Source organism: Lissotriton vulgaris, chromosome 11, assembly GCF_964263255.1.
Source record: "Lissotriton vulgaris chromosome 11, aLisVul1.2, whole genome shotgun sequence".
In the NCBI taxonomy this organism is placed as follows: domain Eukaryota; kingdom Metazoa; phylum Chordata; class Amphibia; order Caudata; family Salamandridae; genus Lissotriton; species Lissotriton vulgaris.
Genome location: NC_141699.1, coordinates 1004883658 through 1004911183, shown reverse-complemented (window position 1 = coordinate 1004911183; position 27526 = coordinate 1004883658). Strand labels below are relative to the sequence as shown.

Below are 27526 nucleotides of genomic sequence, written 5' to 3'. Positions count from 1 at the left end.
ATCGTAGCAAAACCAATGGTTACCCTGGTATGATGTCGAGTACCCCATGATTCGCGACTGATAGGTCGGCAACTCGGAAAGCAACTCGGGCCTACGTTCCCCCAATATCGACGTAAAGATTCCCCATGCATTGCCCCAATTGCCAATATTTTCATTCACTTTAAAGGCGGCCATTTTTGCGCGCCAAACACTCGGATGCATGAGGTCTTTCTGACCCTTAACATGCTCCACTTCATAATGATCAACAAGCAACGAGAAGATGTTCACATATTCCCCTGCCCAAATCTTCTCCTTAATTGCCAAAGGCACATGTTGACCCAACCTTTCTCTACGAGAGGGTGCTGACTCATCCCTCGCAATCGGCAATGGCCGCTTACCTACACCGGACGCTGCCTCTGCGGTCGCAATCGTCCCTTGTGGCTTGTCAACTACTGCAACCGGCGCGGACACCTTGGCTGCTTCCCGTTTCTCGCGCAATTGCTTCATCAGCGCCTGCGCCTCGGCAGCCGTGGTGCCCTCACTACTTTCGCCCAACCACGCTGCAAGTTGTGCTGCCAGCTCGGGCGGCATATCTTCATTGGACACCGGGGTGACCACCACGGGAATCGGATTCCCCTCCGCCGGTACTGGGGTTGGCGCTACGAGCGGGGTACAGGGAACCGGGATGTCTCCCCCAGCTGGTCCCCTCCTTGGCCTCTTGGCTCTCCCTCCTGGAGCTGCTCCAGCCGACGGACGTTCCGGCCCCCCTTCCCCGTCTCTCTCCGCCACCCGCTTCTTTAGCTCGGTCATCTCCTTCATGAGGACCCGAACCATCTGTTCGGTCGTCATTCTCTTCCCGCCTTTCTTGGGCATTTCTCCGACAGAGTATCTGTAAGACAAAAGAAAGATTACAACGCTCAAAATTGGCTCTTCGTTCCGTCTCGAGCTCACGTGCAGCGAGGAGGTGCAGCTTCAGAGCACAGGAACAAGAGGATGCCTTCGGGTCTTGCGTCCCCTTTTATCCGTCTTCAGGGCGGGCGTAAACCCGCCCCTGCCTGCCCCGAGGGCGTGGCCAGCCGCGTCAGTGTCTAGGCCAGCCCACTCTAGGGCGGGAAAAAGCGCGCCCCGGCTACGCCGCTTCGGGCATACCAGCCGAGACACGCCTCCCGCCCAAGATGGCTTCCCGGGGGGATCGTGGTACTCTGCCATACGTGCGGGGGGACCGAGTGGTCGCCCCTTTCCAATTGTGTGATCTTAGACACATGTTTTACTTCACCAAAACCTTTTTCTTCATTAATGCGTATGAAAGCACTTACAAATATGTGAATTCCCGAATACCAGTTGTTTAAAAACCTATTGTTTTTTATTAAATAGACTTTATTGTGATGTATTAACGTCAATGCTTCACATGTTAAAGAAGTATACTTCTCTATAATGATATATTTTACATGATATTTGTTATATGATTTACACAGCAAACATATCATGGCTTGGCTCGTGCACGGGCTGTAAGATACATGGAAGACCCTTGTCTCTGCACTCCTTGTTAATTTGTAGGCTCTCCCACCTCAAAGCTATTATATGCAGTAGAGGAAGTGCATTAAAAAAAGAATGAATACTGCCATGGGGACCGAATCGTTAAGCGCAGAGGTGTAATCAAAGGCATGGCTAAAAAGAGCAAAATATTCTGTAAATATTTTGTTGATCTCTCCCCGTCAGGTGACTACATATTAAATAACATACTGAAAAATGAATAAACGTTAAACTAATCAGTGGGACATTTTCTATTTCATGTTATGAAAGCTCTATTGGTTAATGCAATCATTACAGATGTATATGTGTGCAACCAAAGGCCCATAAAATTGAATCCTGTTTGGTGCAGCGGGGAAAAGTGGCTTGTGAAATTTTAGTGCTACTGCGTGCCAGAAAGCACTTTTAATGTTTAAGTCATTATTTAAAGCATGCATTATACACAGTATGATATAGGCTGCCACTAAATGCACATATACATTTAGGGTAAAGATAAAAAGTGCTTCTAAAGCATAGATTATAGTAATATGATTGCCTCAACAGGGATGTGGAATTCCTATAGCCCGACGGCCGGGACATATTGTTTGGGGTGAAGGGCAACACGTTTTGTGTATTTTGTCCTTGGGACAAGGAGGCCCAACCCCCTACAGCACAAACCCTTTGGCTGACAGTTTACAGTAGCACATTATGGATCAGGGGAAAGCATTGCCTGTAGTTAAGGTAATGTTTGTGTCCATGTGTTGGAGCTGTTCAAACTTGTATTTATGGTTCATTAATGAAAAGCCTTTATTATTACCGTGAGCACTCTAAATAAATGTTGCAAGCTCAGACTGCACTATTGACGTTGTACCAGTATAGAAATGTGTAACCACGATTTTCAATGTTTAGCAATATCAGGCTATGTATAATACTCCCAGAATGCTCTCTGATTAGATGCATATATTTGCAGAAGCTTGAAAGTAAGATTGATGATTCTGTGCTTTCAAAATACAAAAGGTTAACATAAAATGCAAAAACATTTCTCTAAACTACTGTAAAATTGTAGGTATTTCTGTGCAGCAACATTTAGTAAAATGTGTTGATGTATGCTTGTATTTCTCAATAATATTCACAATAAACAATCAATGTAACCAGCTTTCATAAGATTATGGGAAACATAAAAATAAACAAGCATTAATAAAGCCAGTAGATCTGAAATTGATGGTCAGCCTTTTGCTTTTGTCGATGCATGACTTGTAAAACCTTATTTTTGTGGGAGCTGCTGGGCCCTCACCATTATAACAAACATTGGCAAAAGCAAAAATTGTTTATGGTCTCAAAAAGCGCATATTGTCACAGTAGTTCCCGGCACTGAACAAAACAACTGTATATCGAAATGCTCCTTGTGAAAGAACAGAATGCTGTCACTCACAGTGAAGCTAGCTGATAGAGAGAGAGAGTGACAGAATTTTAATAAACACAAAAGGTCATGGTTAACGCCAGACCTAATTAGGGGCACAGTTATTAAATACAGTCTCAAAAGTGCACCCATATCCTTGCATTAAGTGCAGATATACAGCTTTCATGAATTCAAAAGACTTTACAGTAGTAGGCCAAGAAATAGTACTCCTAGAAATTATTTGTGAACTGCATTTAGCAGGAGCAAATATGCAGGTGTAGATTTGATCATGGGAAACTCTGAGTCTTTGGAAGTTCACTTTCCCTCCAACCACTTTTTCCCCAACCCTGGAAGAAGTTGTATGTATGCCATTGGCAGGAGTAAATTTCCAACCTTTCTCAGTATGGGAAAAAATTAGAGAAGAAGTGGTAAAACCCCTTAAAACATGCACGTTTGTAGGTTTGCACAGACTCAAAAGGGCATTCCAATCCTGGAACTATTGCTTACCATTACCTTCAGCCCCTGTATGCAGATGTGCAGAAACATGGCAACATAAGGGAATTGCTAGCATTCAAACCCTATTATGGAAGGAGCACTGACATAATCAGGTAGGCTATTTCAGAGCTGTTTTTTTAATGAGATTGCTACCACAATTTCTCTTCGCATTACATGGCACAAAAGGGAAGAGTGGATTTTGTCAAAGGACAAGTAGATTTATGAAGCAACATGCCCCATGGACAAGGAGATATTTTATTAAATTCCACACCCTACCTCAATGTAAACCTCCCAAGCAGCCTTTGCCTTTGCCAATTAACCAAATGCACACATTTGCATTTCTTTAGAGAAGCAGACCCTCTGCGAAGAAGATTTCTTTATAGCGGTCTGCTCCCCCTCCATAATGCAGCACTGGAGATTCCTTCCTTTGCACTTCAGCTAGGGAATTTCAGTTGTGGAAAAGAACTTCTGTCCTTTAGCTGAGAGGCTAAAATAACGGACAAAATACCATCCGATAAGACATCAGTCATGGTCAACGGACTTTAGGGCAAGTGTACGGACAGTGTGTGAAAATTGCGGATGGTTGGTCACCTTGGGCTCAGGAGTTGCTGGTATCTTGCCAGCACCCTCAAAGTAGTTTACAGAGGTTAAGCTAAGCCTAGTATCTGGGAGAGTCTGCATATTATAGAGGGCAGCACTGGTCATCTCAACACCATTAGAGTGACAGCCAGCCAGTCTAATGGCCGACCGCTAGATTGCTGAACTACTTTTAGTCCTCGGTGACAGAATGGTGACCGCCCCTCGCTTACTAGCGGCTGTGAATGACATATGATGGTATCTAGGACATTAGGGCGCCAGCCTTGGCACAATGATTGCCTTGGGATAATGGTGGGAATTATTGGCGTAACATAGGTATCATTGGTGTTACATGAGCACCTATGGCCTGTGATTTAATGCCTGTGTATTTCAAGCAAAAACTGTCCATGTGAGGCATATTTACATGTGAGTACACAATGAAAATGACAAACTGAAGTTTGGTCACTGTGTGTTTCCTAAAAAGGAAAGCTGATAGTTTAAAGGGAAACATTGTGTTTTTTCAGAAAATATTTTTTTCTGAAAAGTTTAGGTTGTTCGCCCAAAATGGAAAGTGGTATTTGATAGAAAATGTGTATTTTCACAAACTGGTATGCGGAGGAAGACAAAAGATTGGAAGCCGAAGACATATTTCAAGTTGATAGCCCAATGATAATTCATGCAGAGTTATAGAGAATTACTGCTGTGGTTATGTCCTTTCTGTTGATTTTAATGTTACTTTATTAGTCAAATGGAGGCATTTAATATTGATAAACTTTTTCCTGGCATTCTGCTGGTAAACTTACCTGAAGTGTTTGGTGGTCGCTTGTGGTAATAATCCTGCTTGGGGGTGGGGTCATAATGTAATGTTAACATGTGTTGTCACTGTTTTACAGTGAAAACATGTGCTACTAACTTGGGGGGGGGGGGGGGGGGGGGGGCTTTCACTTGAGCAGAAGTAGCTCTCACTAAAAAAAAAGTTTGAGAACCATGGTCTAGAGACATGGCTGAGGAGCTGTTGGCACCATGAACGAGTTTAGTACACACTTGTGAAGCATCTAAGACAGCGAATAAAGGTAGTATTTATGGTGGATAAATGTAGAGGGTTAGAACAGCTGTCTTGATTTTTGTTCTGAACTGTATATATTTTTTTTTTTTGAAAACCTTTATTGTGCTAAAAGACAGTACAAATACGGGCCCACAACCATCCGGCCGGCCACGGTCACACATTTAGCACTGGTGCATACAATACGACGCCATGGTAATGCGGCACGACAATGGTTGCAATACAAGAGTAGACTGGAAAGCGCCGTCATACCTAGGCACAGGAGCAATGTAGGTTAATTTCAAAGTCTTTTTTTGCGCAAAGAGTAAGGTCAGGTCATACTGCTCCGCACTCAAGCAACGAAAAAGAAAAAGCAAGGTCCATGTAGGCGGGACTCGACAAAAAACATCCATGTCTGGCAGAGCAATTCACAACATGCAAGTCCCGACCAGAGGATGGCCACAGAATAGTAAGACCACAGGAAGCTGTCCCAACTACCCATCTCCAATGGCGCCACCACCCACCCCCCAGCATACCCAACACGGGCCTAAGAAAGAAGGGAAAATCAAAGAAAGCAAAAATGGAACCATAGAAAGAAAAAACTCAACTAATAATTAAACCCCCCACCCTACACACATGCAGAGGCTATGGCTTACCCCCCCCTAGCAGAGTGTCTGTCGCCCCGTAAACCCGAAATATAGGAAGAAAAGAGAAAAGAGGAAGAAGAGAACGCGAAAGTGAAAGTAAGAGTAAAGAACTAATTCCAATGACATAGGGAGTAAGAACAGGAACCCCGTCCCTGAACGTCCCTAAGAAAGATCCGGGAGGAGGGTCAATTAAACATGCGCGCAAGCTCCGCCAGTCCAATAATCAATCCCCACCCCAATAACAACATCAATAAAGCTGCAGCAAGCAATACAGTGGGGAGTGAATCAATACGTAATCAGCAATAAAGCAAGCCAAGTTCGGGGTCCACCCTACCTCCACACACCCGCCCGGGAATTAAGCAAAGAAAGTCCCTTATCCCTGGCCAGTCCTGGGGCTCAGTCTCTCACCCCCTCCGCTCGCTAGTCCGGTGTAGTGCAGGAGAACAAAGGAAGGCCGCTCGAGGGAGGGGGGAGGTGCACAATCGAAGGAAGAATGGCGTCCGATCACAGGAAAAGAGCCCACCGCGGTCCCAGTCCGCTCTGGCATAGTCCAGCCGTACAAGTCGCAAAGCAGTACAAAGCAAATCCAAGGCAAGCATGCCGGTGGTGAGGCAGGAGAACAAAACACTGATAGCCCAGGCCACGATCTCTCGCGCTGCTGCACACAGTTCTGCGTGGAGCAAGGGAGATACACTGTGTCGTTGATGGTAGCAATAAGAGGCAACAGACCATTACCGGCTCCTGCGATGGCTACAATATCTTCCACTGCAACCTCACGAAACAATGTTGCGGCTTCAGGCTGTAGTAACTCCCGTCCGGAGTCTTGTCGAAGACAATGCCCCTGCTCCAGGCTGGAATCTCGGGAACAGGCATCGAGTCGTGCCCCCAGCGCGTTACAGATGTCCCACATCTCCATTTGCACCTCACCCAGGGCTGCAACAACGTCGGCAAGGGTGAATGTGGGCTGCAAAGACCCCATGTTCGCAGACTCATGGGGAGGTGCTGCTACGATCCCTTTCACGCCGGAGAGCTCGCTGCTGTGATGGGGGGCTGTGTAGACTGTGTTGCAGTAGGCAGCCATCTGCTGCGCCATCATGAAGTCTGTCCAGCCCAGTGCAAGGAGAGGCAGGGGGGGAAGCAGCGGGACGCGGTCAGGCGGTTGCCGATCACCCACCGGTCAGCAAAGGGCCGCCCGTCTCAGAGGATCACCCGAGGGCCGACAATTGCTTGGGGGGGTCCGCAGATCAGGGCTGGGTCAGCCGTCGTCAGCCAGAGGGACACGGAGCAAGGAGCAATAAAATGGCGGCCAAGAACAAAGGTCCCGCTGGCGAGGCGCCCAAGCCGACCGGCACCATGGAGCCCGGAAAGTGTGCTGCGGTCCCCGTTGGCAGGCAGTGCGCTGGTCGCAATCACCCAGGGAAGCTCCGTCCAGCCGTTTCACCCACCGTCACAGAGCAGCTGCGGGAGGGGGCGCGAGGGCAGCAGGGCGCTGCGGAAGAAGCTGGGTCTCGGGCCAGGGCGCGTCCGTCCACAGCATCCGAACCCGGGCGGGTGGAGAGGCCGGCAGAGCACCGGCAGCAGCAGCTCCGTCTCCCGCACCTTTTAGCACCAAAACTGGGTAGCCGGGCAAGCAGGATCGTGGTGCGGGATTCCGGGGCCGGCGGAGCCGAAGGCTGCGCGTCCGTTCAGGTCGCCATCTTGGCTCCTCCCCCCCTGAACTGTATATTTGATTGGAAGTAGCAGATTACCTTATGTAGATTGTTCCAGAGGCATGGGGTACCCAACAAGAAGTGTTGGCCTCCCATGTTTTTGCATCTGGTTTTGGGGGTGACCAGGGACATTTTTGTGATGAGTGTGATTTGTGTGTTGAATGTATTATACACATTTTTCTTGTAGGCACTTGAAAATTGTGCCTTCAATCACGAGGTATGCGCAATGTACAGTACAAGTTCAACATTCTGAGGCGTATGTCTTCATAGTCAAGAGATCATGACCTCTTTAAAACAAGGTTCTCTTACTTTAACCTCCACACTGTGTTTTTTTCAATTTATTTCACAAGGATAGCAGTTGGGATTTGAGCTCTGCATGAGCCTGTGCGGATGTATGTCACTACCACGCACACTGTTACAACGCGTACCATTACAACGCGGTTGTAACAACGCAAGTCGTTACAACGACTTGCGTTGGGGGGCGCAAATTTAAAAAATATAATTTACTATTCCAACACCAGTCCCCGTGGATAGTAGGGAAGGTGTTGGGATAGTAAATTAAATGATTTATTATCCTTGAGCGCCATCCAGCGCAATTCGTTGTAACAACTTTCGTTGTTATAATCGCGTGGTAATGGTACTTCGTTGTAACGCGCGCGTTGTAAACGTTGTATACCGCCTGTGCCTGTTAGGCCAGTCTTTTTAACCATCCACAACACCTTACCGCAACACACTGTTATACACCAAAAGCTTTTTAGACAAACTAGTAGATCACTTCATACTCCTAAACGTTTAGGGTTTCTCCAGGAGCTTGTGTAGTGAAGAAAATATATAGGTATCTCAAAGCATCTGTTTCCCTCTCCATGGGCTATTACACAAGGTAGGTCAATATTGAGACTGGAGCAGACTCACCTGAGACTTAGCAGAGATTTGTCTATTGTCCCCTCTATCCCCAACAGGCTTAGAGAATTCAATAAGTAAAACAAGGCTATTCATTATATATATATATTTATTATACACTATCTTACTCTATAGAAATTGCATAGCAAATATGCTAATGATTAGTATAACATTCAATAGTTTGAAGAGAACAAACGAAAACTAAACAGGATATACATACCAAATATTGTGGAAAATAAGTCTAACAAATCCTACATTACATTGCGCTGCAAAAATGTGGAATGTATCCCAAACAACACAGTGCCATTCAATTCTGCTATATGCACAAGATCCACTGACGGTGCTCAGTTGTTCTTTGCAGGGTGGCCAAAAAAACAATCAGCCTCAAAGAGATGTGGATGAAAATCTGTGGTCTTTGAGACCAATGTAAAGCTTGGCTTTTTAGAAATAACAGTTGAATCTTACATAAATAAATATGTGGCAGTTAATAACATTAAGCCTTCCTTTCGCTTGGTTTTAGAGTTCTTCTGAAAACTGATTGAAAATATGTAGACCAATTATTGGTGCAAATGTTAAAAGGGTACATGCTGTTTTTTTAGGTTTTGTGAACTAGAAATTGTAATGCACTTTACACATTATTTTCTTTTATGAAGCTTTATGAACCTTTGTATGTGCTACCTTCTGGGTTTGGCTAAGCAAAACTATTATATAGCAGTCATCTATTGACTTCTTCGTTTTTTTCCTCAAATGTGGAAATTAAGCCCTCGCGACCAATCAGAATGCCTAATTTTTTGAATTTGCAGTTAATCTTAGCAGAGCTAACTATAACCTGCGCTCTCGCCATGCACTGCTTAAGACCTCACATATCTCATGATATGCTCTATAATATCATTTGATGACATCTCAAATTACATCACTGATGACATAACTGACAACATCATCCAAAGTGTGTGTTAGTTTGCTTCATAGGTTACATTGTGCCTAGTAACTACCATATTACTTTTGTACCTAATATTGTATAGCCAATGTCCAGTTAATGGGTGTGCAAAATTCAGGTGCTCCTAATGCATCATAGGTGTGTAGAGTTATTTAACATATTATAAATCTTTGCATTGAAGAGTAGTTCTGTGTGCAGGTGACAGTTGACGACTAGTTTTCTGCATGTACCACACAAGTTTTTTGGCTCTGCAGAAACAATTTCCAACTGGCCAAATATTATACGTACTACATACTAAGTATTGTAGGCAGCCTTGATTTATTAGAGAGAACAGTCTCAGCATGATAATTTCGACATAACAGAGAAGACAGAGTGCACCAGGTACTACTAACCTATGTACATGTGCTTGTTTTGCTTCAGAGGATGAGTTATCTGTAAAGGTTTCACCACAGTATGAAGGCTGCAGGTAGTATGATCTTTAGCACCTTCAGACCTTGATTATTTTATGTGGATAGTCTCTCTTTCTTTGTTTTATAATTCTTTATTGGCAATTTTTTGGAGAAGTTTTGCATAGGGTGTACACTGTTATTAGTAGGTACTTTTAATACTCTGTGGTGTATTTCTCATGAGAATTTCCCTGTCTGCAAACAATGTGCTACATAGTAAACTCTCTCCAGAGTAAATACTGTTAACAGTACCCATCCACTTATTTTCTCAATGTGTGTTCAATGACATTTAAGGATTTGATACAGTTAAAGACTGTCCATAGTAGGGCATTAGTTAGGTAACAGGGCTTGAGTATCTGGAGTAACTTGGTTTTCCCTGAACAGTTGTATACAGATTGAACACATGTACATTACCATGTTACCCTTTTAACTGTGGTAAATATTCAAAATGAACTCAGCTACCCATGACGTGTATGATATAGGTTCAATTTTGCAAATAACACAAGCTTGCTTCACCTATGGGGGTTAAAGTTATGATATCAGTAATGATACTTAATATTATGTTGAGCTATTTTTTACTTCTCTTCATAGCTCTAATACCGTACCCATTTAGAGAGTAATGTGTACAAAAGAAGCTTGGATGATGTAATCAATGATGTCATCAATAATGACATTTGAGATGTCATCTGTGATGTCATATAACATCATGAGTGATGCCATAAGGAGGTCATGGCATGGGGGCAAGTTATAGTTAGTACTGCTAACTATAACTGGTGAATTTCTGTGTTTTTTCTTAGTTCAGAACATTAATGTTACCATTGACAAATTCCTATTGACTAACTATAACTTTACTTTAACTTTGTTTTTATCAGTGAATTTCTAAAACTTTTTTTAAACAAAAACAGATATTTTTATCTCACCAAACTATAATGTTACTTTTACCTTTTTTTCCAGTGAATATTCACAAAGTTCTCGATGTATCAAGAGCAAACTCAGACTCTCCTGGGAAGTATACTCTCAAAACTGGCTCCGGATGCGGTTCGACAATAGCCTTTTTCACAGGTCATGGAGAAGAGCAGTCAAAACCCAGTGACAATTTTTTTGACAATTTTATTAATAAACTGCATGATTACTTAAAATCTTTACAGTATAAGATAAAAATTAAAAAAAGAAGCTTTATGAACGTCCCGACTCCCCCCCCTCAAAAGTCCCATCCACACATAAAAGTGAAAGTCACTTTAAGTTAAATATTAACATATTAGTCCTGATTAGCTGTCCAAAGCAGAGTTCTTTTAAAAGGAGTGATGTATAGGTTGTACCAGTGTTTCCCAACTGATAAGGGGAGGCACATGAAAGTTCAGTAGAGTCAATTCATGTATCAAGGGCTGTTGACGAAAGATGGATTCTTCGTGGGTCTTTAAACCAGCCCAGGTTGGATAACTGGGGCGGAAGGCTTCCAGTTACTTTGCAGACAATGCCGTTAAGTGGGAGTCGAGTGCCATTTTTACCTGGTGTATAAATTTCCCAACTCTGGCTATCAAACAGGTCGTGGAGACTGAGAGGCACCAGTCCGAAGCCTCTCTGCAAGTTCTATAGTCCTTATTCCGTAAAATCGGAAGCAGCAAGCGATGGCTATCATTGGCCAGCTTTGTGCAGCAGCACAGCAAGTGTAGCCAGGATTCTCTGCGGTAATTGCATAGACGACAGGCCAGGGTGCCATCCGTACGGGCCCATTTGGGGTTGAAGTCCATGATCCTGAGGGCCAAAAGTCGAAAGTACAAAATTTTCTTTCTCGCGCAAGTGGATACTGGATCTTGCAGGTAAGGTTGGGGTTTACCGGGAATATATGATCTGTCCAGGGCCTGAGTTAGTGGATTTTGCCGAAGAGATGCAAGGTCAAGTCCAAAGGAGATGATCCGGACTTGGCGCTTAACTGCTAGGGCCCAGGCTGAGAAAGGAATTTCGTGCAGGGGCAAACTCCTTCTTTCGATTTTCAATGCTGCAATACCCAGTGTAAATAGTGAAGCGCCATGAACAAAAAAGATGGACAAATGAAAATCACGTAGTCTCATAGTGGCCACAATGCGGCAGCCATTTTTAAATGTCCTGATTCTGCTGTATGATAACACCTGAGATTTCACTCCTTATTGATAATTACTTACAAAATATGTTGTAACTCTTAAGTAACAAAATTCATGACCTCCCATTATATCAAAGGAAGCCAATAATGTTTTACACATAACTGTGACTGATAATTACCACTTGTAAAACAATGTTCTTGAAATTCTCCTTTACATCATAGTTCAATAAAGAAATACTTACATCTTATCAATGGAAATCACACAGTATATGACATCTTTACAAATTGTTAGGCAACCTAATGTAAACCTTTCCAAATATACACCATAAATATAAAGTGGCATACAGTCATGAAAGTTCAGTCTGTATGATCATTGATCTATCTGAGGTACTGTTACTAGTACTTAACTCCAGTCGGCAAAATGTTTTTACTGTGAAAAGCACCTGTGAATACTAATTAATTGCTAGCTACTTCACCCACATCCATGTCGCAGCAAAATACACAAGTGATAAACCATATATTTATATATGTAATTGCAAAACATACATCATTCAAGCCCAAGGGGGCAATTAGTAACAATGACATAAATATCAACTTGTGTATAACAGGTAATAAAAACATATTGTATCATGGTAATTTGCTTAGCTGAGGTGCACAGACATAATATCGAGTCCAAAATATCGTTTGGACATAATTTTTATTTATTTTATTTATAGCATTTGTAGAGCGCTTCTGCAACCCTACGGGCATCCTGGCGCTGTGTACATATTGCTGAAAATACTGTGCATCAGAGGAGGGGGATAGTATAAAGTTCTGGTGAGATTAAACTTTGGGGAAGAGCCATGTTTTCACCTTTTTACGGAAAGCCATCAGTTCGTCTGTTTTCCTGATGTCGATAGGCAATTTGTTCCACAGATGGGCTGCGGCTATGCTGAAAGCTCTGCCACCATAAGTGGCTTTCCTGATCCTGGGTATGCTTATCAGGTTGGAAGATGAGGAACGGAGGGACCGTGTGGGTATATACCATTTGAATTTCTTTTGAAGTGGTCGGGGGCCCATTCCGTGTACTGCCCTAAAGACAATGCAGAGGGATTTAAAGCAGATCCTTTGATGTACAGGTAGCCAGTGAAGATCGGCTAGATATCGAGTAAATAATATAGACTGGACAAAATATCGACTGGACAGAATATCGACTACCAAAATATCGTTTTTAAGGTAAGTGAAATAATATCGACTGTATAAAATATAGATAGCAAAAATATCGAATGTTTAATAATATATAATATTTTATAGTGTATTGTTATGTAATAATATGTGTGAAAAGTGTGTATTAATGTTATAAATAATTTTATTAAATGAATTATGTTTTTATAATAATTGCGTAATGTAATTCTGTAGCGGGTTGTGGGTTTATAGGGGAATAGGGTGGGAAGTAATTTAATTATAATTAATTAAATATGTAAATTAATGAATTGATATTAATTAAAAATTAATTGTTAATTAATTTATATGTGTTAATTAATTTAATAGTAATTGCAAAATAATTAATAATAATTGATTCATTGGTAAATATGTACATTTTACTAATTTAATGCAGTAGCGGGTTGTGGGATTATAGGGGAATAGGGTGGGAAGTAATTTAATTAATAATAATTAAATATGTTAATATATTTATTGATAGTAATTAATTTAATAGTAATTGATAATAATTTTATATTAATTGATTAATTGGTTAATATGTGATTTTTACTAATTTAATTATTACAACTACGCTTTCCAACGCTTTCCTTACTGTTGCATCCAATGGAGTTGGAATAGTAATTTTAACCCCTATGCTATCCAACGCTTTCCCTACTGTTGCACCCACTGGAGTGGGAATAGTAATTTTAACCTCTACGCTATCCAACACTTTCCCTACTGTTGCACCCACTGGAGTGGGAAAGTAATTTTAACCCCTACGCTATCCAACGCTTTACCTACTGTTGCACCCACTGGAGTGGGAATAGTAATTTTAACCCCTACGCTATCCAACAATTTCCCTACTGTTGCACCCACTGGAGTGGGAATAGTAATTTTAACCCCTACGCTATCCAACAATTTCCCTACTGTTGCACCCACTGGAGTGGGAATAGTAATTTTAACCCCTACGCTATCCAACGCTTTCCCTACTGTTGCACCCACTGGAGTTGGAATAGTAATTTTAACCCCTACGCTATCCAACGCTTTCCCTACTGTTGCACCCACTGGAGTGGGAATAGTAATTTTAACCCCTACGCTATCCAACACTTTCCCTACTGTTGCACCCACTGGAGTGGGAATAGTAATTTTAACCCCTACGCTATCCAACGCTTTCCCTACTGTTGCACCCACTGGAGTTGGAATAGTAATTTTAACCCCTACGCTATCCAACGCTTTCCCTACTGTTGCACCCACTGGAGTGGGAATAGTAATTTTAACCCCTACGCTATCCAACTCTTTCCCTACTGTTTCACCCACTGGAGTGGGAATAGTAATTTTAACCCCTACGCTATCCAACGCTTTCCCTACTGTTGCACCCACTGGAGTTGGAATAGTAATTTTAACCCCTACGCTATCCAACGCTTTCCCTACTGTTGCACCCACTGGAGTGGGAATAGTAATGTTTACTCTATTTTTATTGTACATTAATAATATTGGCTATTATTTAATTATATTTTGTTACTATATATATATGTTTTAAGAAATATGATAAAATATTTTTTTTTGTACGTTCATTAATTATTTAATTATCATTAGTTAATTTAAGTATTCTTAAGTATATTTTAGTACTTAGTTTTTAATATTAATTTAATTTAATAGTGTTTTTAGTAAAGTCGATATTTTTTACAACTATATTTTTGTAAACGATATTTTAAACTCGATATTTTTGTACTTACCTGTTTGTAGATAGAAACTCGATATTTTGTCAGTCGATATTTTTGACACGATATTCTTGCAGGTCGATATTTTGGAATTCGATATTATTTCAGTGATCCCTTAGCTGAGAATGTTCATATCAGGTGAAGTGAAGACACCCAGATGCTCCTAAATAAAACAATGAAAGAATTGTTAAAATAAAGGGTTAAAATCCTCAATGCTCACAAAGCTGCGGAAAAGAAGCAGTAAGAACGCAATTTAAAGAAACATATTAACTCAAATGTAATGCTATTTCTTCATCAGAATTCAGTCCTCTTGCGGTTAGAGTATCGAAATCAGCAATAAACTTAGACTCTAATCTGTATAGTTAGCTCTGTCTATTTTCCCCTGTGATGTTGGATTCAGTTCTGTCTAATACTAGAAACTGAAATAAGTCACTATTCTGAAAATGCCATTCCATAAAGTGTCTGGCCACCCGATATTGCTTGTCATTTTGGCGAATTGCCCGTATGTGTTTCAGGTCCAGTTTCTTAGCCTTACGAATCATGCACCCTATATACATCTTTTTAATAGGGGCAGATCAAACAATAGATACAATAATGAGAATTACAGGTTAAAAACATTTTGATCACAAACTCCCTGGACATATTAGGAACAATAGGTTTGGATATGTTAGACATGGAGTTTGAATAGGCAGCCAATAAACTAAAAAAGCAGTGAGAAAGGTGATTCACACCCTAGATCCAGAGATAATACGTCTTTTGTGAGACTATGAAGGAGGTCTAGAAGGCCATCCTTACACAACATTGTCTTATGCTTCATCATAGACATAAGATGGTACTACCAGAGCGGACTCAACCTCCGCAAAGACTTTTTGGCGGTGAGAGGGAGTTCTTACATAAATCTTACTGGAAAAAGCAGAATCCAGCTCAATTAACAGTGCCTTCAGGTTCCTCGATTATCACCTTTATTAGTTTGGACCTGAGGTGCCTTAAAAACAAAAAGTAGTCGATGAACCCTATAGAGAGTAATGTCTCTCCATCTATTCAATGGCCAACATGTTTCTGTCGATGCAAAGAGCCATTTAGGTCTGGGGCATTCATCAGGGCTGTCGGATCCCTAAAGCAAACGTAAAAGTGGTGTCCCCTATGTCCTACTGTACCAGGGAAACGGGGTACACCTAAGGAGTGCCCAAGTGAGGCCTACCTGAGACAGTATCATGTGTAGCTCATCATGCGCCCTCAATTAGAGGGGATACCTCATATTCGGTCAAAAGGAGGGGTGGTATCCTTCGTAGTCACATTCATCAGAAGTGCCGCCACACTGCTTCACCTAGTCAGTCCGCTACCTGCTGGTTGCTGGTTGATACGGCCCATATGTGTTTCAGGTCCCGTTTCTTAGCCTTATGAATCATGCTCCCTTTTTATACCTTTTTAATAAGGTCAGATCAAACAATAGATACAATAATGAGAATTACAGGTTAAAAACATTTTGATCACAAACTCCCTGGACATATTAGGAACAATAGGCTTGTATATGTTAGACATGGAGATTGAACATGTTAGGTCTGTTTTTACATGCCTCGCACTTCTTACAAGAGAAAAAACACTCTTCTTTGTATATACCTCTGTATGAGCTCATGTCAGTGATCATTTTGTGACGTAAATTGTCCTGCAGTGATTTATTTATTTCTGTATGTGAATTTTGGAATGGAATCCATTATACAGGCTACTGCCGAAACACGTCGGGAAGAGTCGGTTTTGAAATTAATTGCAGTTCCCAGGTGTATCTGAGTTTGTTCTTGATACCTCAATAATTTTGTGAATTTATATTATTATATATATACCATACATGCCAAAGGATGCTATAGACATATTTCATGAAACAGTGACAGAGGAAATAAAAAAACTCAAACTTCAAGTAAACAACAAAATGCAGAAAAAAAACTACAATGAAGAAAAATATCACGAATTAATGAGTAAACTCAGCAATAATCATGAAATAGTCATCACAAAAAGTGACAAGGGTGGTAACATAATTTGGCCTAAATCTCAGTACAAGACAGAAGCAGAGAGACAATTAAAAGATGACACCTGTTATGTTAAAAGCAACTGGAATGAATACAACAAAGCCAAGGATTCCCTTGAAAAAAAGTTGTATCAATTCAAAAGAGAAGGAATGATATCATTAGAGGAATTTAAATATCTCAGGGTTGAATATCCGGTCATTCCAACAATATATCTTATACCCAAGATTCCCAAGAACATTTTTCCCATCCCAGGGCGCCCAATCATCTCGGCAATTAACAGCATGGGCGAGCATCTATCCCAGTATGTGGACTATTTCCTACAGGGACTGGTCAAGAATCTCACCAACATATGTGAGAGATACTGGGGATTTCATCAACAAAATCAAAAACATCAAATGAGAAAAAGGAATGATCGTCATGACCCTGGACATCGAGTCCTTAGATACGTGTATTGAGCATTATACAGGACTCAAATCTATCAAACACTTCCTAGATATGAGACCAGTTGAATGCTATAAACATAATGGCATGTTATTGCATTGCATATCGTGGTGTCTTAACAATAATTTCTTTTTGTACAACACTGATATATATCAACAATTGATGGGGAGTCGCAATGGGAGCCTGCTTCTCCCCCAGCTATGCCTGTTTGATGGTTGGTTGGTGGGAGGAGCAGGTTCTCAAAGGCACCCATTCAGAAATGTACAATCAGCATGTCAAGTATTGGTATAGGTATATTGATGATGTATTTGTGGTGTGGGAGGGAAGTGAGGCCAATGCTAAATGTTTTATCAATGACATCAATGATAACTCAGTCAATCTAAAATTTACATCAAACATCAATACTGAAAAGGTAGAGTTCTTAGATGTAGAGATTAGTGTCTGAAATGAACAGATAATTACGTCACTACACAGTAAAGTGACAGCTGGGAATTCTACCCTTCATGCCTCCAGTAAGCATCCACCACATCTGGTGAGAAGTATCCCATTTGGAGAACTTCTCAGAAGTAAACAAATTTGCAATGATGAAAATGAACTAGAAAAATGCAAGCAAGAAGCCATAATCAGATTCAAACAAAGAGGCGATAGAGAAGCAGTTCTTAAAGATGCTCAGGCCAAAGTCAAACTAAGAGACAGAGACATGCTTTTAAAATCAGCAGGTGAGACAAAATTGGAAAAAGAACAAGAGAATACTGCACCTAGGCTGATTTTAACATACAATCAATAAGAAAGGAAAATTCAAACTACCCTCAAACGTAATTGGCCTATAATCCTCACCGATGCAGTGCTAGCACCAGAGCTACCAGATAGTACATCTATCACATTCAGGAGAGGCATTTCTATGAGAACCCAACTTGTAAAGAGCAGTCCTGAGGTACGTTCAAGTAAAACATGGTTACAGCCGAGACAAGGATTTTTTAAGTGCTCTAGTTGCACAGCCGGTCAATACCACAAGTTACAGGACCCCGTTCAACACCAGGCCTGTTAAGATCATAGGCAACTACAGTTGCAAGACAGAATTTGCGGTCTATATCCTGACGTGCACCTGTGGACTAAGGTATGTGGGAAGCACAAAGCTACAGGTGCACATCAGGATTCTGCAGCACATTCGGGCAATTGTTAATAATGATATTACTTATCCAGTTGCCAGGCACTTTAAACACATCCACAACAACGATCTTAGATGCCTCAGCTATTATGTAATCAATTCAGTTCCCAAACCACGTAGAGGGGGCAACAGAGAACGGTCATTGCGACAACTGGAATCCCGAATAATTTTGGAATTAGATAGCAAACATCCAAGAGGGCTGAACAATACTGAAGATCTACATAATTTTTTTATTTAAAAAACTTTTTTTATATTGTTCTAAGACAGGGGTCTCCAAAGCGGTCCTGGAGGGCCAGATCCATGCCAGATTTTTTGGATATCCCCATTGAAATACATGTAGTAATTTTAAAAAACTGGCATGGATCCGGCCCTCCAGGACCGGTTTGGAGACCCCTGTTCTAAGATCTCAGTATGTGTATAAACAACAAAGAAATGAAAAATATAAGAATAGTCAGCCATCATATTCACTACCAGTTGCTATGAATTTGTCTCGCAGCTCCCATACCACCATTAGATCTAGGCACTTATGCTATATATGCTATATGATCAAGTGAGATATGCAGTAATGCAATGCCTGCACAAATATAGCATGTGATAAGCATCTCTAATAAGTTTAGCTGCATTAAGGGATCCTATATCTAGGTTTTTTTGTAAATATTAGAATCAATAAGACTATTACAGTTCTCTTCTAGCTGCTATCCCCTCCCGAAGTTTTTAATTATACACATTTATCAATTCTACCCTTATATAAATTTATTTTAGTACTAGCACTTTATTGATAACACTAAAGCTTTACTAGTTTTTATGTTTTGCACACCAGCACTTATCTGGGTAGCATACATTTTTTACTAAGAGATACAGTGATGCCAAGTCTGAGTGTTTGTATCCACACTTTCCATTCTGCTAAACGCACATAATACCATGTTACGAATAAAGCAAGCTGTATTAGGGCATTTATTATTGTTATAACGATTCAGCATTTATGCAGCAATAGGAGCACAACTCGGCGACACATTAAAACTAATATGATCTGCAATACAGAAACATATATGTGCCCTGAGAACAATGTTGTCAATAAGAAATAATTACATATATAGCGTTTTTGCACAGCTTTCATGCCTACATCCCTCTAAGCATTCATGCAGCAAAATGTGTTTCAGCTGGTTTTTATCACTGATTGCAGGAGGGATTGCAAATTTGTTAGCCTAAATTATATTTTACATTTTGATTCTCTAATAATGTTTCATTATGTGATTTTAAGCTTTTTCTACTCAGTTATATATCATTATATATATGCAAGTATTTATGTATTTATTTATATATTTATGTAACTTATAATATGGTGCACTATATTTGAGCGCTAATATATGCAATTACTGCGTACAAACATGGCATGCAATATAGGTAGAATGATCCCAGTGGTTACAACTAGCAGATGGTAAAAGAAAGACTGTTAGTGAATATGTTACGCAAATATTTTGTTTGTTTCAACTATGGGTGTTAACCACAATGTAATGATAAAAACAGATAGTGGACCAGGCTTTCACTATGTGATCAAGGGCATTTCCCTGCCCGAAGCGCGTCATACGGCTTATTTTCAAATAAACTGTTCATTGCCACGAAGACTGGGTCCGTGATTATCTTTCCGACCAGGGAAAAGGAGGTAGTCGCTGTTTTGTTATATATATATGTATATATCACAGCTCCAAAACACCAGCCTGCCGCAACTTTGAGCGGGTGCTTGCTTAGCGGGGGTGTACCCGTTATTCATAAAAAGCTCCAAGACATCCTACAGGAATAGCCTGTAATAGACAGCAGCACTCGTAGGGGTGGTTTCACAAAAGTTGTTTAATCGGAAACCTTCAGCACATCAACAAGACGCGTTTCGGCGTATAGCCTTCGTCAATTGTTTAACAGTTGGCGTCATGGCCATTGCGCATATTTAAATGTTGTGGAGTACTAATTCATGGCCATCAACATAGGACTGACGCCTTACAATTCGGCGGAACAATTGTTCAGAGTTCATGCCCATCCAGGGCGAAATTGAATTAGGTTGAAATGTATCAGAATTGTGTATATTATGTATCTACATAACACAAGGATGAAACTATGTTCCAATTGAGTATAACGTTGGTGTAATGCACGTTACAAGATGGCGGCGCCGAATTGTAAGGCGTCAGTCCTATGTTGATGTCCATCCTGTAGGATGTCTTGGAGATATATATATATATATTAACAAATGAGCAGGCATTAGCTTCCACATAACAGGAGAGAGCGTAAGTGCGCTAATCCAGCTTCTGAAAAAGCTCCTTGGTAAAAGCAGTGTGCTATTATGAGATGATACCTGCCATGTGGTCATTTGAATTACTAATAGTACAAACAGCAACTTGTTTCGACCTTGGTGGTCTTTTTCAAAAGCCGATTTGCATGTGTAGCCAAACCCCTTATAAAGTGAGTACAAGGTAAAGAACATAAAAGACAGACAATTTTTTTGTGGCTGCTTGTATGGGAAAGAAAATGAAAAACAAACTACGTGATTCCTGCAAATCCATAGTAATTCATATGACCACATGGCCAGTATCTTCTCATAATAGCGAACTGCTTTTGCCAAGGAGCTTTTTTCAGATTTCAGAACTGAAATTGCTATTCCTAATGTATTAAACTTTTTATTAAAAAGTAGATATTCCTAGTGGGCTGCAAATCGACCAACCAGCTTGGGTCATCAGACCACCACATCTGTGATTGTTTTTCAATTAAACTATATATATTTTTTTAATGCAGTCCATTTCCGTTAAAGGAAACAGGTCTGTCTTTAAAAAGAAAAGTTTCCTTTTTTGTTTTGTTTAGGAAAATGCAGTGGCCCTGTGAACCAATGCCTCCTTCTAATCAATTTTCTTTTTTTACATGAACAATGGGAAAGAGGTCCCTAAGGGACCCCTTCGATTTGCGAGTGGGTTACCATTATAAGTTTGTAGAAGGTAAAAGATTGACATTTTGCAACTGTAATTCAGCCGCAAAGGACCAGAATTTGGTCGCAAAACAATATATACCATTCCGATTTAGTGTTTGGAGGGGACGCCCCTTCCAAATACCGAATTGGTATTTGGTAGTGAACACAAATTGTGATTTGGTAATGTGTTGATGTTTTTACATAACAAAAAGCTTTTTGCAAACAAACAAGCTTTTCAACATATGACCTCTAATGAGGATGAACAGGAGATAGTAAAAGTGAGGAACAATCTGGAAGAAGGTATTAGGTTGTACTGGAACGTGAGCATGGGAAAATTGATATGGGTCTCAGTTTTATATTGTTTCTCTAGATGTCCTTTTCTTAACATAGTGCTGAATACATTTACAATCTATGCACATTCAATAAAGGATAGTTAAGAGTTGCCATGCAAGAATTACATAGTTAATCCAGACTTCTAAATCTGCAATTTTCATAAAAAATGCATGTTACCTCAATTTTAAGCAATATCTTTCCAAATTAAATTTGACTTCTTTTTACAAAATTAACTTGCTCCATTTCTCATTTGATTTTTAGATTTTGAAGATCTGTTGCATGTCTAACAGGAAAGATGTTTGACGTCAGTAGCGCTGGCAGCAATGCACTCAGTGTTCGTTTTTCAAGCATTGTCACATCAGTTGCCCCTGAGGATGGTGTAAAACATTTGGAACCCATTCATGAAAAAGAAGAGCCAAAGCCTGAACCAGATTTGTCGCAACAGCCACTGGAGAGAGTACTCTTTGTGGATTTGGCAAAAAATGAGCATAAAACGATTCCTAAGGAGATCTTGGATCTTCAAGATATTGAAGAATTACATTTGGAAAAAAACAGGATTGAAACAATTCCAGAAAACATTCGGCACCTCAAGAACATTAAAGTTCTTTATCTCAATGACAATAGACTTCAATATGTTTGTGAAGAGCTTGGCGAACTTCCTTTGCTTCAAAGTTTAGATTTAAGCAATAACCCAATTTTATTTCATTCAGTGCACGTACTAAGCAAAGTGCTAGCCCTCCGCGAGCTCCGGCTGTATAACATCAACTTGGATGAATTTCCCATTGAAATCTGCAAATGTCTACATCATCTAGAGCTGTTAGGTCTATCTGGTAACAACTTAAAATCTCTACCGAAGGAAATAGTGAATTTAGTCAAACTTAAAGAAATTTACTTGCAACATAACCAATTTGTGTGCTTTCCTCTTGATCTTTGTCATCTTGGGACTCTTGAAGTGATCGATTTAGAACAAAACAACCTTCGAACCATTCCTGTAGAGATTTGTTGGCTTATGAAGCTTGCAAAACTGTTTGTAGGATTTAACAAATTGATATCGATGCCGGATACACTTCCTCAGTGCACTCAGTTGTCAATACTGGATGTGAGTCATAATAAACTACACAAACTTCCTCGGAGCTTCCGAGAGTTTTCAGCACTGTATGAAATTGGGCTCTCTGGCAATGACTTGAAGGTATTTCCACGCCACCTCTGCTATATAAAGTCACTTGGTGTTCTTTACATGAACAAAGCTGGCTTGAAAACGTTACCTAAAGCCTTTAGTAAACTAACAAATATCAAGATACTGGACTTAAGTCAAAATATTTTGACCAGCTTACCCATTGAAGTTTGTGCCTTGAAAAATCTGGAAATACTCTCTCTGGATGATAATGAAATAAGCAAGGTATGAAATAATTGTTTTAATTTTAACCTGACTTATTTGTGCTGTTTCTCTTGGGGAAAGCATCTCAATAGGATCCTGAGATCTTAAAAATAACATGGCAAAGGAATGGTTCTGAATTTGGACATTTGAGCAATTGCATTATCCAAATCCTGTTAAACTGGCGCTTTGACTGTTGAAGTTGTCCAACTCGCTGTCAAACAATTTCTGATCCCGATCAGGAAATGGACCCTGCATGGAATTATTTATTTTCAGATATCTGCCCTAGAAAAGACTTTTAACTAACAAGTTTTTCTTCAAAAACCTATTTTCCATGGTCAACCATTATTGTTATCTGGGACCAAATGGTTCTGAATGAGTATAGTTGGTGAGTAAAAGCAACAAGTGTCCATAATTGACAACAACTATTCAAAATTGACGTGAGAAAATATGTTAACAGTGCATGCCATGTAACTAAGGCCACTATCCAACATATCTCTTACCTATAGCTCCCTTTCAGTGAATAAAACTATAAAGTGACTTTCAAAAGAGACTTTCTGCAGTGATGCATGCAATACAAATGGCCCACTCTCTCATCATCAGTCTCCAGACCTTAAAGAAATCTTAGCTTTTTTTTACACTAGATTTTGTACACTAGCTGCCATCCTTCTTATTACGTTATTGTTATAAAATTGTTTTGGCCACATGCAGGAGCTTGCCCCAATTATCTCTGACATTATTAATGCCATGTGCAACAAGCATGCAAAATCGTTTGGATAGAGAAGAGGAATGAACACAGGTGTGCTATGTGGAGTTTTAGGCCTTGGGTAAGACATCATGCAAGACATATATGCCTTTTCCATGCTTAACATCAGCATTTGTCTGTTGCTGTATGTGTAGGGGCACCTGTATGTCTGACGCTCTGCAGGTTTAGATACCTGTCTGATTTTTTTACTTTTTTAATAATAGTTTTTATTGGCATTTAGTAATAATACGAAACACTACAGTACCCCGATTGAAAATCAATAATACACTGAATGTAGAAAGGGTGAGGTGCAAAGAAGTTTGTAACATTACAAAAGGAGGGAAGTGGAAAGGGGGAAGAAGAAAGACTGGTGATGGGGATCATCACAAAACAGCATAAAGATTATGCAAATTATACATTTACACACCTAATGATGCTGGTAAAACAAAATTCCAGACTGCATCATAACACCACATAGCACGATAAGTCATCATTATTAGTTACCAGAAGGAGTGTGAAGCACAAATAGGAAATGAGGAGTTATATGGCAAAAGGATAAAGCATGTGTTATCAATAGGGACTAGCCTAATTGTGAAGGGACTCAGATTAGTACGTTATGGGGTAAACCATTTGATTTGTTCATGAAGCCCTCACCCACCAACCTGGTTGGTAGCATGCTTCATCATCGGGCCCACCCAGTGACACCGAATGTGTTCCAGGTGTGCTTCGATGCCTGATTACAGTGGAGCAGGTATAATTACTGAGTGTGCAGTGTGGTGAAGTTAAAAGTGAAGGATAAAAGCTATACAGTGGTCCCAGTAACCAAGGGTAATCAATACTTTTAATCACTGGGCTCCTGTTAGCATTAAAAAAGGCGGATGGATGTGTAGGAGTATAATTATGATCTCCTGCATCCAGGTGTGGTCTACATGTTTCAGCCAGGCCTTTATCTTTGAAACTGGCTTTCCTCAGGACCAATAAATAAATGGTAGTGCAATTAGAAAAATGTGTTGCACTCGCTAAGGTGCTATATATGTTTCAGGGGGATTCCCTCTTTGAGCATTACTGAACATACAACATAAGGATAAAGCAACCCACTGTGAATTGTAAATGAGACGGTGTCATGTGGCACTTAGGCTTAGCGTATCATCTCAATGGCGAATGAGCCGGTGAGTGGTGCGAAGATAGACAAGCAGAAGTTCCCATATGTCTTTAGGGCGTTACCGCAGCAGCATCAATTCCCAGAAGTGGGAAAGTTGTTCGGAACAATATGCTCTGTCCTGCAGTATGGCTTTCGCTTTGGGCACCAGGCATCTGCCACAGTTCATGGCTACCCTGCGTTTAGCAAGGAGGAGTAACATAGCTGTTAGCTTGTGGTTTGCAGCTGGAATATTCTTGACATATCCCAATAACCTAATCAGTGGGATACAATGAACTCGCTGTTCAGTTATTGCATGTATGGCTGAAAAACCTTTCTTCCTAAAATGTGTCCTCATGGGGACATACCCTTGCCAGGTGAAGGAAGTAGTCTTGTGGCACATCACAGCTGAGGCAGCCGGGGTCAGAGACCAGTCCCATCTTATACAACTGTGCTGGGATATGATAAATGCGATCTCATTTTTTTAAAATGTATTAACCAGTCTGTAATTAGGTGAAAGAAGCTGCCCCCAGCAGATTGACCAATGAGGGTCCATTAGTGAAGAGCCAATATCTGCTTCCCAAAGCAACCGGGATCTAGGAGTCGTCACTGGAGAGTGCTGCTGCACAGTATTATACAGACTGGTTATTAATTTATGCGGGCAAAGTGTGTTGAGAATGTGCTCAAGTGACTGAAGTGTCGGTGGCTGGGCCAGGAAGGTATCATGAATAGTGCGACAAGTGGCCCTAATATGATAGTACATGAGAATATCCAATGTAGTGGGTGTTGGGGAAGAGGTGACGGCAAGTGATTGCAGAAAGGTGTTGTCTGGGCACAGAGCTGAAAAAGTGGAAATGTTATATTGGCTTGCTCACTACAAAGCGCCACAGTCCTGCAATGGTGGAATCAGAGGGTTTTAGCCTAAGGGGATAGAAGAGATACCTGTGTGATTTTGGGCACCTGTTAAAGTGAGTTCTCCATGCAGATGCCACTGGTTCAACAATTACATCCTTTCTCCATCTAAAATGTGATTTCCTCAGCTCAGAGGTTGAAGAGTAAGTCGCCAAGACCCAGTACCAATTATGATCTATCCATCCATCTGTCATCAGTCAGCCCAGTCATCAGTCAGCCCAGTCATCTTCAACCAATGATTTTTGGGCTCAGAAATGGGATATGATTGCATTTACAGGGACTCCTTTATTAGGATACGGGTCCTTCACCAACTGAAATGGCATTATTGGGACCTGCTGTTCGTTAGGCGAGTGATGCTATACCCAATGGGCATCCTTATGGCGATCTTAAATCCCAAAATTCAAACAAACCAGTGTGTCTTCTTGAACTCTTCTATTTGTGTTTTGTTTTAAGGAATTGTGGTGGAAGATTGGGCACAAAAGAGAAAAGGAATGGTAAAAACTATCCTTGGAAGTGCCTAATATAAGTTATTTATTAGTAGTGGGCTTCCATGGTAAGATTTATAACAGAGGTGGATTCACTGGATATAGTCATCTATAGACTCTTGTAGGTCGGCATGTTTCTTGCCTCTAAGGCCCCATAGGGTCCGTGGCATTAATCAGGACCAGTTTGAAAACACCCTAATCTAATAATTAGTGGTTGACAATTATTAAGTGCTGCATGTGCTTCGCATCTTGTATAAAGACACAGAAAGGAACCACTCATTTGGGTATATGTTCATGAATGAGGCCTGGTTGACAACAGACATAAAATAAAATGCAATTAATAAGAAACAGAGAGTTAACTGTATAGTTGGTTTAGACAACCATATATAATGTATTTCACATGCATGATTATCTGTAGTCAGTGGCTGTGTGAAAACACACTTACTTATGCCTACTACACCGCCTGGGGTATAGGCCATCAACCAGGACTCTCCTGCCATATTTATCCTGGGCTTTTCTTTCAACCTGGCTACACGTGTAACCTATCTCCTTGCAGTCAGCCTTGAGGCCTCGGCGCCAGGCGTTTCTCTGCCTTCCTCTTTTCCTTTTCGCTTGAGGTTTCCAGGTCAGGGCTGCCTTGTGGTATGTGATACACACTTGCAGAGGGTGTGACCTATCCAGCCCCAGCATCTTTTCAGGATTTCTTCATGAGTCTGCTGCCATAGGTTGTTGTCCCTGGTGGTGTTTGGCCAGCGGATTTGGAGGATTTTCCTCAAGCAGGTGTTGATGAAGGTCTGGACTTTGTTGGTGGTGGCTACTGTTGTCCTCCAAGTTTCTGCTCCATACAGAATGACTTGTTTTATGTTGGTGTTAAAATTACTGATCTAGGTTTGCAGCGTCAGGTCCTTGGAGCTCTAGATTTTCTTTAGCTTTATGAAGGCAGCCCTTGCTTTGCCGACTTTTGCCTTGATGGTGGTGTCTGTGCTTCCCTGCTTGCCTATGACACTGCCCAGGTAGGTGAAGACCTTAACCTCTATCAGTGCATCACCTACAAGAGTGACTGCAGTTGTGCTAGCCATGTTAGTGCTCAGAATCTTGGTTTTTCCCCTGTGGATGTTGAGGCCAAGTTGTGCTGATGTGGCTGACACATTGTTGGTCTTCTCTTGTATCTGCAGATGAGGATGAGAGAGTATGGCCAGGTCGTCTGCAATGTCTAATTCGTTGATTTGCGTCCAAGGTGTCCATTGGATCCCATTTCTTTTCCTTGCTGTGGATGTCTTCATGATCCATTCTATGGCAAACAGGAAGTGAAACGGTGTGAACAAACATCCCTGGC

General features: G+C 40.9%; 1 protein-coding gene across 1 annotated transcript in view; it reads left to right on the top strand.

Annotated features, from left to right (window-relative positions):
- Positions 1-27526, top strand: part of LRRIQ4 (leucine rich repeats and IQ motif containing 4) — a 90794-nt gene that overhangs the window by 13210 nt on the left and 50058 nt on the right. The window contains exon 2 of the mRNA XM_086944312.1: positions 21797-22934. Within this exon, the coding sequence (XP_086800438.1) occupies positions 21831-22934 (1104 nt within the window). The 5' untranslated portion in view covers positions 21797-21830. The remainder of the gene's footprint in view (positions 1-21796; positions 22935-27526) is intronic.